Below are 12,986 nucleotides of genomic sequence, written 5' to 3' on the forward strand. Positions count from 1 at the left end.
AGCTAAAAAACAAACACAGCTGCTCTTTGCTCCAGCGAGCGGGCGGAGGCAGGGGAATTGCTTTGGAATGTTCACAGCTGTTTGCTTGAGGAGAGAGGGGAGGGGGTAGTGTTGAGCAGCTGCTTACATGGTCTAAAGACTATTTAGGATTGCATAATTTGCATTTAGTGAATAAGAGACAGGTGGGGGAAAGGTCAAAACTTTTAAAATGATTGAAGGTAGGCACTGTGTATCTTCCAGTCCTTAGAACTTGCAAGGCAGGGAGCTGAGAACAGTGTCAGCTCCAAAAATCCACTCTCTCTGTCTCCCCCATGCTCTCTGTCACACTCCACCCCACCCCCCTCTTTGAAAAGCACGTTGCAGCCACTTGAACGCTGGGATAGCTGCCCACAATGCACCACTCCCAACAGCGCTGCAAATGCTGCAAATGTGGCCACACTGCAGCGCTGGTAGCTGTCAGTGTGGCCACACTGCAGCGCTTTCCCTACACAGCTGTGCGAACACAGCTGTAACTCCCAGCGCTGCACATCTCCAAGTGTAGCCATACCCTAGTTGAAAATCTTGTAAGAACAGGGTTTGTCATGAGAGATCTGTTACTTCCTGCTTCCTTTCAGCCAGTTACTTATTAAAGTGCACAGGTCTTCATGACTGCAGGTTGTTCTAGCCTGTCTCCACTGCAATGCCTGCCCTTCCCTTCAAAATCTGAAGGGGAGGAGTGGTGTTATTGTTCTAGTTTCTGCAGTCAGTGAGACATGAAGTTCAAATTTATATGTAGCGATGCATTGAGAAGGGACCATTGTCACCATTGTTCAGTAATTACACACATTGATCAAAGAAGAGCACAGAACACAGCATTTATATTCTCATATTGGACACCCACATTTGCATCCATTCAGTTCAGGGCTATCTCTGCTATTCATGCAACTCTCTAACTTCAAGTCAGTTATTTATAAACTATATAGCAAAGCCCTTGGGCTGTACTAATGTCCTACGAAGCTGTAACAAGCTACCACACTTGTCAATTTCCTAACAAAATTCCATATTGAGATGCATTTATTTTAAGGCAAACAACATCCCATGTTTCTAAACTGAGAGAGGCTCTGGTTTATTACTGAGGTCTATAGCACCACCCAGGGGCCAGTGGAAATCAGTAAATCCATCAAACCTCTGGAGGAAGCTGACATGTTTACGACATATCTCTGGGTCCCATCCTCAACAGGTGTAAAGTGGCGTAGGACGTCACAGCCAGCTGACGATCTGGCTCCTAACTTTTTTCCCTTTGATCCCACTTTTTTGTATTGAAGTCAAATCTGATGACTTGACTCACATTTTAGCTCTGTCTGGGCACTCTCTTGTCATTGTCTCTGAAATTCAGCAGTTTCAGTTCACAGACATTCATGCCAACCTTTGCTTCTTTGAGTGTATGCTGGATCTCAAACCCTGAGTTTCAGAGAATGCCAATTTTGTTGAAAACAAAATAGTTCAACTTGAAACATTTTTGAAAAAAAAAAAGTTTTAAAATTGTCAAAATGTTCACGCCAGCATTTCAGACATGAGAAAATCCAGTTTTCCAATTCAAAACAACTATTTGTTAAAACAATTAAGCTAATTCTATTTTTTTTTAAATAAAAAATGGTCAAAATCAAAATGAAACATTTCCCAATTATGGAAATAAAAAGTTTTGTTTGACCTCAACCAATTTTTTCCAGGTTTTCAGGATTTCAACTTTAGTGCCTGGTTGAGAATATTTTGAGGGACAGGAAATCTGTTTCCCACCCAGCTGTATGTTTTTTTTGTTGTTGTTCCAGTCCATTCCTAGTTTAAAACATTGAAAACTAATGAGTTCCCACCCAAAGCCATACATGGAATGAGTTTACTTTAAACCATTCCAGATTAGTCTCAGGCAAAACTCAATGAAAGGTCTCTAACCCTCAGCCTGGCCTGTGTTTGGGTTTATAATGAATCATGATTTAGTGTTGTCCCCCAAAAGGCTTGTGTTGCTCAAATTGTCATACTCTTTGACTTGGTTGGAGTCGGAATTAAGAGACAAATTAAATCAGCCTATACTGGAAGTTATCAAAAAAAGAATTCAGTATGAGAGCCATTTCCCTACTGTACATGTGTACAAAGGTACAGATGTCATTATTTCCATATAAGACATTTGTAGATTTCCCTCTCCTTTCTGATTATAAACACTATCCCATATTGTGGAGAAAGACAAGGGAAAACCTGTTGGGAGATGAATGAAGTATATAATGTGATTTAATGGTTAGGGGAGAGTGCTGTGTAAGAGTTTTGTGCTCTAGTCCTTGAATTTTCCACTGACTGACTTTATGATCTTGATCAGATCACACGATTTCTGTCTCAACTTCCCCATCTGTAAAACATGTGTAATTACTCTTTCCTTACAGAGTGTGTGAAGCTTAATTGTTTCTTAATGTATTTGGAAACACTTGGATGAAAGGCAAGGCCGGCTCCAGGCACCAGCATCCCAAGCAGGTGCTTGGGTCAGCAGTCTGCAAGGGGCGGCAGTCCATGTGTTTTTGCCCCCAAGCAGCTCGCCGAATTGCCGCTGCGGACAGCGGGGGCAGTCTGTGTGCCCTTAAGGCAGCACGCGCATTTCCGCGGCGGTGGCAATTCGGCTGCAGCTTCTATGTTCAGCTGTCCGCAGCGGCGCAGCTTCTGTCTTCCAGCTGAAGACGGAAGCTGCCGCCGCATTGCTGCCACCGTGGAAACACGCATGCTGCCCTAACGGCACACGGACTGCCCCTGCTGTCCCCGGCAGCAATTCGTCGTGCTGCTTGGGGCGGCGAAAACAGTAGAGCCGGCGCTGATGAAAGGTGCTGTATAACTGCAAAGTTCATTAGTAGAATCCATAATAAACCACTCGCTCCTTTCTGTGTCCCCACTTCATTGCTATAGATGTATGGTTTGATGATAACACTCTGTTGTACAGATTGGAATGTGAACTTTCCATACAAAATTATTGTGGAACTAAGATAACCAGTGAGCTGTAATGCCTGAAACTGCAGGTATAAATCAGATTCTGAGCCTATATCCTGTCTTTGGCAATTCATAATTCATTTTTATGTTGATTACATCAACAGGTATCCGAATGCTGGACCAGCCTTTTATGACAGACATTATTGAGGCTTCTTCTATCAGTCACATGCCGCAAGTCATAGATATATATAGTGCCAGCTGGGGGCCAACTGATAACGGAAAGACTGTGGATGGACCTAGAGAACTAACTTTGCAAGCCATGGCAGATGGTGTGAACAAGGTAATGTTTCTGTTAAACACACTGGGGAAGATGACTGTATTGCTGACACACACTGGGTATTGAAAGCACTGCAGGTGGGTAGGTCAAAACTCTGCAAATCACTTAGGAACATTGCAGAACGCAATCTGATTATGTCACGCTGTCCCAGTTGTAGATTTATTGCTCACAAATCTTTGCCATGGTCTGCACTGCAGGTGGTTCCTTGTACAGCACCAGTGTTTGCATATATTTATTCCCTGGTCTCAGGACACAGTTTGTCTACATTAAAATCTCAATCTTGCTCTAAATCGAGTGGCATGTGTTTGTTCTGTTCTATCATATGGGATCATAGTCAAAATGTAAAAGACCTCTCCGATCATTGTGTCTCGATGTCTTCCAACACAAGCCATGTGATCTGTAAAGGTGGCACAACTCTGGCCCTTTCTGTGTCTCACCAGGTTCATTATCACATTTTGAAGTTGTACTGTCTTTCAGTCATTTATAGATAACCCTCATCGCAGAGGTGATGCACAGTGATTGCATTGTGGCCATTGGGTTTTTAATCTCCGATCCCCTGGACATAAACTCACCTCCTCCATGCTAGAATCATTCTTTAATCCCCATTCTCGTGATCTGCTTCTCAGATGTCTCTTTCTTCCCATCGTTGGGCCAGATATAAGCAGGAAGGTGAGCATTAGCTATAAGCATGCATCAGTACTGATTAGGGAAAGAACTGACTGGAGAGGCAGAGCAAGGAGATGAGACTGCAGCTACAGAGAAGTGGATAGGGAGCAAAAGTGAATTGACTGTAAGAGTCTTCAGGAGGATCAAATGCTGAGGGGGAAAAGGGTGTCATCGGGAGGAGGGAGAAAACTTGTTCACCTTAGCCTCCAATGATAGAACAAGAAGCAATGGGCTTAAACTGCAGCAAGGGCGATTTAGGTTGGACATTAGGAAAAAGTTCCTAACTGTCAGGGTAGTTAAACATTGGAATAGATTGCCTATGGAAGTTGTGGAATCTCCATCTCTGGAGATATTTAAGAGTAGGTTAGATAAATGTCTATTAGGGATGGTCTAGACAGTATTTGGTCCTGCCATGAGGGCAGGGGACTGGACTCGATGACCTCTCGAGGTCCCTTCCAGTCCTAGAGTCTATGAGTCTATGAAATCAGAGCTACTGTTTATACTAATGGGATGGTATGTACATCTCATTGTCATTGTTATTATGGAACTAGAATCAGCTCGGCATCTATTTTCAGTTCTGATCTGTAAACTGTTCTCCTTTTTTTATTTCCTGACAAAAAAGGCAATTTTCATTTAAATTGAAATGTTCTGAAAAATGGTAGATTTTGACTAAAGTTCCTGGGGGGATGGACTTGTCAGAAATTTTGTTTTGGACACTTTTGAAATTTCATTTTGAATTTTATTTATTTTTTATTATTTGTGTTATTTTACATTATTTCATGGCATGTCAGTAGTAGTACATAACATGTACTGCTGACTTGTCTTAATAAGGCATAACATCATAGCTGAAATATCCTATTTTATTTATTTAAAAATAGACAGTTGCTACTTAGTACTGATTGAAACATCTTATCTGTTTCTAGATCAAAGTGTAGCAGCAGCTGCCCTTAATAGAAGTAATACATTTTAAAAAGAAGTAATACATTTTATCTGCTGCTGCTGCTGTGTCATAAAATAGTAAAAATGTTGACATTCAAAAATAAAATTCAAAACATTTTGAAATTCCAAATTATAATTTTTTTTTGGTAAGTTCAATTCCAGGAGAAATTTCAAAAATATTTTTGTTCTGAATCAGAATGAAAACAAATTCCAAAATTTCTCATGGAATGGGAATTTGGAGCATGAACCAGCACGCTTGTCTTGTCTGTGCCTCGTCATTTCTCTTTCCTTATTATTAAGAGCTGGTACAAAGCTCATTGAAGTAACTGGAAACACTCCCAGTGACCTCAGTGGCCCTTAGTGTTCTAGCTAAGCATTTCATGCATTATTTAGCTCTATCAGGCAGAGTGGGCTGCAGCTGTAGAGATTAGAGTTGTATTGCATTTTAATGCAAGGGATTATGCAGCATATCTACTTTCACACTTACAAAACCATCTTCTGCTTATTTCAGTCCGTCAGTTCCCATCTCTGATCAAAATTAGGGCCTGGTATTTTTAGCCGTACAAGCACCTAGGTGAATAATTGCTGATAAAGCTAATAGTTATGTCTGAATAGCCTAGTTCCTCGGTGAGATGTGGGAAGTGGCTGCTTTCTGTGTTTTTGTGTTGCTCAGAAGGGGGCTGGACTGGAGGTGTTTTGGACTGGAGTGGACCTCCAGCGATGAGGAGAAGAGGTGGTTTGGAACCATTGGACAGAGTAGTGAGTTCCACTCATGTAACCCCTTTCTCCTGGAAACCCTTCCTGGCCCCTCAACCACACAATGAGGTTTCGTACACCCAGTTCTACTGGGCTGGGAACCAACAAGGGGCGGAGCTTGTTATCTGGTGAGAGGTCGGGGAGGAACCAGCCTATGGTGTACGGCAGAAAGAAGGTGAGCAGAACATGGAAGGGATTTGATCCCAAGAGTTTTGAGTAGGTTTGTTTTCTGAGAGGAAGTGCTGTGGTAGAGAAGGAGCAAAGGTGGAAGAATAGGAGGGAAGGCTTACAAGGAAGAGGAAGTGGAGAGGAAGAGGGAAGGATGGATGGAATGGGGAGAAAAAGATCTGGATCTGGAGGAAAAGAGAAGGACGTCAGGAAGTGGTAGAAGGTTCAGAAAGTTTTTAGGGCAGAAGAACAGAGGGAGTGAAATGTGTTTACCTGTCTCCATCTCCTTAGCACAGTCCAGTTAGTTTGAACAAACTTGCCCTCAGTGCTGTATGGAGTGACTCCTCTCCCCTGAGTTGATTGTACACAGTGTATTTATGGTAAACCTCTTTGAACTTCCCCAGTAAATCTTGGGAGATTTTGTGTGGTAGCTCTGTAATTACTCATTTTCCAGCTGAAGGATTTCCTTCCCGCCTTGCCTCCACTACGGTTCTCAGAACAGTACATTCAGTGTACCATGGTTTGGGACGTGGTAATTAAAAGAACTGTTGTAGGTAGTAAAGCTTTCTTGAATCCACAGTTTATGGTGATTTGCCCTGAGCAGATGAATTATAGGCACTGTCTCACTCTTGCTGTAAATTCAGCAACATGCTCAAATAACTCAAGCAAACTTGTTAGAGATTTCCTTTGAATCTAGTCAGTCTATTGTACAAATATTACAAGACTCTGTGGGCCTGATCCTTGGTGGCTGTAAGCTCCATTGAATCCAGCTTACATCAGCTGAGGGTCTGGTCCTGTGCTGTTAATGCGTTTTTAAAATTGTGACTGTTACATATATTTGCAGTATCTAAATCAGGCTCACCAGGGTGGCATTTTAGGAAAAAAATAAATAAATGAAAGGCAGATTCTTTTCTATGTATGAATATTTTAGAAAGTGAATAAAGAGATAAAATGCACATTGATAAAAGGAATACTAGTTCACAAATGGTTGACACTATAGTGGGCATGCATAGCACTATTACTGTAACAATCCTTCATTAACAGTAAGAACTGCACTAGCCTGCTATGTTCTTTCACCTTAGCAAGCTACCCAACATTTCAGCAAAGGCTTCCCTGATCCACTACCATTCCCTTGTTTTGGGATGGTAACTTTTATTTGTGGTATGCAGACTGTTATTTAAATAACAGACTAATACCTTCAGGGATCCAGGTCAGTGTATCAAAGTCCACTGGGAAAATATTAACTGTCTTCACATCTGATTGTACTCCCACTGAAGTCAATGGGAGCAGAATCAGGCCCTTAGGAGAGAAGGACAGGGCTGGAACTTTTCTATTATAACATTCACGTGCAGAACGAATCTAAAAGTGACAGAAAGAGCACTAATAATCCTGGCAAGGGAATGTGAGCTAGTCTTAATAGAGGTATCTTATGTTCTCAAGAGAAACAGATTTGAATTTGTAGTCTCCATTTGTGCAGTTTTGTGGTATTTAAAGAGCTTTTAATTAACTTGCTATCATATCACAATATGCCTTAATTTGTTTTGTGGAATTATACTGGCATCACACCTGCTTTATGGCTGTGGAACATTCAAGAACAGATTTTTTTCCCTTCTGGTTCATTATCTCTACACAGTCCAAGCATCAGAGCACTGGGCATATCCAATTCTTTTATATTTGTTTCCCTCTGAAACAGGAGAGCAGTTCCCTTTAAAAAAACATAATTGCTACACAGGGACATGGTGCACTGCTACTTTCAAATTATGTGCCTTCCCATGTCATTGCAAATTTCAAAATCAGTGTGAAAGGAGTCTCAGTACATGTCCAGCTGACGTTCATAGAATTTACACAGAGGAAGGAATAAACTGAGACACTCTAAAAAAACAATTGTGTTGCCTAACACTATTGAATAATATTGTTACACTCAACATATATTCATTGCTGCATGCTACAAAGGAAGACACAATCACTTTCTTGAAGAGCTTATGGTCTGGAATCAATATTTGTTTCTAGTATTTTACGTTGAAAATAATAACAGGACACATCTATCTATACGATGTATGTTATCAGCCTGCTGAACTTGTAAGTCAGCTAAGCTCCCCAGTCTTCATGGAATATTTAGCTACAAATGCTTCTACTGTCAAGTTCAGCAGCTGATGAACTTATCAAAATATTCCTGTCCAAGGTGTGTTGATCACAGCATCTGGGGGAATCTGATCTTCTCTGTTTTTCTCAGCATCTAGTGCATACAAAATGCAGCTGCTAACACCATCTGCCTTGCTTGCCATTTAGATTATGTTGCTTCTCTTTTTGAAGGCCCAGTTCAGCAATTCATTTATGCACTTTGCTGGGACATATGTCCAGTTGAATTCAGGGCATAGGCAGCTGTGACCATAGTGTGCTGTGCCAGCTCTTCTCATACTGAACAGAATCATTTTGTTGTTCCTTTGTGCTCCCCCGTCTATATCCACCTGCTATCTCTGGTCTTATACTTAGATTGTGAGCTCTTTTTGTTATGTCTGCACTGCACCTAGTACAATAGCACTGGGGTTTCTATGCTTCATGACAATCTGAATAAACCTAAATTGCTTACGTGTTTTGCTGAATCAGGGCCTGACTCCCTCCACTGGCCACCTCTTCTTCTCCATTTCATCAGATTCAAGCTTCTTGTTCTGCTTAACCTTCCAAGCCTTGCTTAACTCTGCCTCTAACTACTTTTCTGTTCTTCTTTCATTTCACATCGTCCCCACCACCTCTTCTTTGCCAGCTTGTTCCTCCCCTTTGCTTCTCGCACAAGTATCTCTGTGGTTATGTCTACACGACAATGTAAGCCAGGGCTTGACCCCGGGAGCAAGCCTATCCCCCCTTGCGTCCACACATCAATTGTGTTAACCGAAGGCTTGGACCTAAGTTCCAAGGACCCTGCAGGGCTGGAGGGTCCGAGCCTGTGTTAAGCTGGGACCTAGCGTCAGAGCCCTGTTGCTTTCCTGCATGCACAAAGACCTGGCTTCACTCTGGTCCCAGAAGTCTTCTGGATGTATCCCAGAGTTCCTGGGGGTAACTTTCTTGGTTCTCTCTATGCCAACAATCTGTGGTGCAGTCTATTGCACTCTATTGCAAATGGCAGCCATAATTCCCTTTGCAAATGGACATAGGTGCTGAAGCTAGGAGTGCTGGCTGTGCTGTCACACCCCCTGGCATGAAGTAGTTTCCATCACATACAGGGTTTACAATTTGGCTAAATGGCTCTCAGCACCCTCACTACACAAAGTGTTCAAGCACCCCTGCAAATGGCAGCAGTTCAGCTCAGAGTTAACCCATTGTCTGCTGAATACTGGTCTGCAAGCACACTATCTGAGAGTCTGCAGGGTTCTCAATGGAGACCGGTCAGAAGCTTTTTGCAAAGAGATCTACTTCCTGGTCGCAAGAGCACAGCCAGATTTTGGTGAATCTGTGGGGCAAGGCCAATAAGCCAGTGGACTTCAGCAAAATCACAAGGAGTGACCACGCATACCAGCAGATATCTAAAAAGCTGGCAGCTCTGCAGATTTTCTAGACTGGTGATCAGTTCAGGGAACAAATTAAGATGCTAAAAAATGACCCAGGATAAAATTGCGCCAAGGACAACTCTCCAGCAGCATGCCGATTTTAGGATGATTTTGACCAGGTCCTGGGCACTGTGCCCAGCACAGATCCTACTGTGCTACATAATGACCTGGTGAGCTGGGATGGAATGCTGCTGGCCCCCAAATCCAGCATGGGGACCGACTGCAGCCAGGATCATAAAGTGAGTCTTGTAACGATACCAGTCCCGTGGCAGGCTGTGGATCAGACTCAGCAGCACATCCCTGCAGCCGGTGGCTTCCTGCAGCTCCCATTGCCTGGGAATGGCAAACCACGGCCACTGGGAGCTGCAGGTGGCTGTGCCTGCGAATGGTCAATGTAACAAACTGTCTTGCCAATGGATTACCTTGATGGGCCATGTGTGGCCCGCGAGCCGCAGGTGGCCCTCCACTGGTCTAAGCTCTTGTGCTGCAGAGTCTGTGATACTGAACATGCAGGCAAGGAGAATGTTTTTGTGAATGCAAAGTTTATTGTTTGACCTTCAGGTCTTTCTCTCTGCTATGGTACATACATTCCATTTTCACCTCTTTAAATCAGACTGGTGCAAATTGATGTTTGGGAAGGTGACTGAGGAAGGTGAAAAGCAGAACTCTGTATTTCTTTGGTGAAATCTACTTCATTCCGTGCATTAACACCCTCAGTTTCTTTGTCTTATTACAGAGTGAAAGGTAGACCCCTCCAGGGTAGGACAGTATTCATGTGTATTGCAAATGCTTTCCTGGCAAGAAAACACTTGGCCAATCTGCTTCACTCTGTGCTGCTTATACAGCTTTGCTTGAACGTGGTGGAGAACTGAATCCTAAGGCACTCATATGATATTAGAAGGAACCCAACGTGTTTGCTGCTGCTGGGCATCCTATCAGCAAATTTCAAGTTCATATGCTTGATGAAGCTTCTTTTTAAAACTTCCAGCTCCTTATGTGTATAGTTTATTCTTCAAAGCCCACAGCAGGATGATCCAGGGGCTAGCATGCTAGCCTGGGAACTGGGAGACTTAGCATCAATTCCCTGCACTACCACAGGTTCTCTTTGTGATGCTGGGTAAGTCCCTTAGCCCCGGAGGGTATGTCTACACTGCAAAGTAAGCCTAGGGTTACTCAAACTCAAGGTAGTTGTTAACCTAGGACTCAAGCGTCTACACTCCTTTCTAACCTCTGATTAGGAATTGCTGAACACAGCGTCCCAACCTGGGGCAGCAGCATCTACACTGCATTACGTGGGCCTGAGTGCAACTGCCCAAATCCCAGACTTCCTAACACCCTCCCAAAATATGGCCTCTCTAGCCCTTTGTTCAAGGTGCAGTATGGGAAAACTTGACTGCCCACCAAACTTGACTGTCTAGAGGAGAAAGAAAGTCAGCTTGTGGGATTGTGGGATACTTTTCGTGGACTCCCAGAGCACAAGTCCAGTGGGGATGTGTATGCTCTGCACAGCAATGGAGCTTGAACCCTGAGTCCTGACTTGACTCAGGCATGGATCTTCCACTCCTGGGATCCTGGGTCTCATCCCTGGGTTAGCATGATTTATGTGTAGATGGAAGGGGGGTTAGGCTTGAGCCCGAGTTCCAACCCTAGCTTACTTTGCAGTGTAGACATACCCTCTGTGTCTCAGATCCCAATCTGTAAGTGAGGATAACAATACTTCTCTACCTCACAGGGTACTCTGAGGATAAATACATTATAGTCTGTGAGGCACTCAGATACTGCAGTGATGGGAGCCAGGTAAGTACTTTAGATAGATTGAAGTTATTGGGAACATTCTTGTGGCATTAGTGGTCTTTGGATCAGGCCCAGAGAAATTTGGTTTGAAATCCAAATGATAGGCATTAGCAAACTGTCTCCTCTGCACACCTGATGTGTGATTATCCACTCAGTGCCCTTAGGGGCATAGCTTCAGAGAAGTGCTATTGGATCAGTGTATGAGCAAAGTATTAGGGAAATTCATTGTAAAACGGTACAGTAAGGTAACAATAAGACTGAGAGCATAAATGCACCCAAGTTAGGACATTTGAAGTTTCTGTTCCCATGGGTGTAATAAAGCACCATCATGTGTAATCATATTCATGTTCAGTGGGGCAAATTATAACCCTGATCCTCAACTGCATTCAGGCGCTGCTCTGGGAAGATCATCCCAGTGTTGGCTGGATCATCTGAAGTTATGGAGCCGGTATAGGAGCATCTTTTGAGACTGTGACTAGGAAAAGGGGGATATGGTCAGGGCTTCTCTGTGCTTCAGTGGTCTCCAGTTGCCATAGTTGCTCCAGGGGCAATTGGAGGCTGGCATCAATTAGAGCAGTCTGACGGCTGAGATCCTGCTTGCTCTGGGGCAGCAGTGTAGCACACAGCCAGCAGTGTGATCAGTGGCGCACAAAGGAAGTTATGCACACAGCTCTCAACTGTGCTCTGCTCTCCTTCAGCGCTTCTGAGGACTGGGGCCTATATTTGCACTGAGAGCCATAGTTTTGCATAGCCTGACTTTTGTGCCGTCCTGTTCTTTGTTGCAATGTTGCATTAATATGGGGCGTTTGGGGTTTGGTTTGGTTTATTTGCTCCGAGGGCCAGATTTTCAAAAGGTATTTAGGCAGCTTTACATGATTGCAATGGGTGTTAAGGGCCTAACTTGCTTAGATGTTTTGAAAATCCTTTTAGGTGCCTTACTATATGCTAAATGCTACATTAAATACATTTCAATGTCAGGCCTGAAGTTCTTTCTTTCGTTCTTTCTTTCTTTCGTTCTCCTACAATCTGAAATCTACATTTGTGACTATTTTCGGAATGGTACAATACTGATCAAAAAGCAAAGTCATATGTTTTTTATAGACTTGAAGATGAATAAACATGCAGTCCAGGGCATGATTCTCAGACACTAGGATAGTAACTGATAAATAAATGATGAGAGCTAAAAGATTGGCATTGAGTCAGGGACCTGTCAAGAATTTAAATGTGCTATTAAACTGAAAATGATACTTGCAACGTCCTGGAAAGAAACTTAAGATAATAGAACCCCTGCACACAGCAAGTTTAATATCCTTCTCTCTGATGCAATAAATGAAAATAAATAATCAGGAGTGATATGTGGTGTAATGGGTTTTTTTGTTAGGAATATAAAATTAAGTAAATTGACAGGCACAAGTAATATTCATCCTGTTGCCACTGCAACTTGGAAATAAATTCAAGGAGAAAAGACATTCATGAGAATTCCCCAGCACATGCTGCCATATCCTCCTTAAAATCCTTCCTCCACACCTCCTTCTGCTGTGATCTCTGCAGTAAAATGTCACCTGATAATGGCTAGATTGGGATAATGGCAGAGATCTCTCATGCTTATCTCATTTTTTGTTCCTTTTATCTGATGGCTAGGAAAGAAGTGACTCAAAACTGCTGTGTTAACGTGTACACAACACGCTTGTTGTTTCACTTGGCCTTCTCTCTTCTGATTGTTACACTCATTCATTCTTGCAGCCTGTTGTAATCACGAGACGGATTCCTGTAACTTTACTCACACCAAGATGCACTTAACTCCTCAAGTAAGGTACTATGCAGCATAAGAAAGGGTG

The 12,986-nt window shown here is 42.9% G+C and overlaps 1 protein-coding gene across 1 annotated transcript in view; it reads left to right on the plus strand.

Annotated features, from left to right (window-relative positions):
- The window catches only part of PCSK2 (proprotein convertase subtilisin/kexin type 2), a 194,845-nt gene that overhangs the window by 150,811 nt on the left and 31,048 nt on the right, over window positions 1–12,986 (plus strand). The window contains exon 8 of the mRNA XM_030557861.1: window positions 3,108–3,283. Within this exon, the coding sequence (XP_030413721.1) occupies window positions 3,108–3,283 (176 nt within the window). The remainder of the gene's footprint in view (window positions 1–3,107; window positions 3,284–12,986) is intronic.

Source organism: Gopherus evgoodei, chromosome 3 (genome assembly GCF_007399415.2).
Source record: "Gopherus evgoodei ecotype Sinaloan lineage chromosome 3, rGopEvg1_v1.p, whole genome shotgun sequence".
Lineage (NCBI taxonomy): Eukaryota > Metazoa > Chordata > Testudines > Testudinidae > Gopherus > Gopherus evgoodei.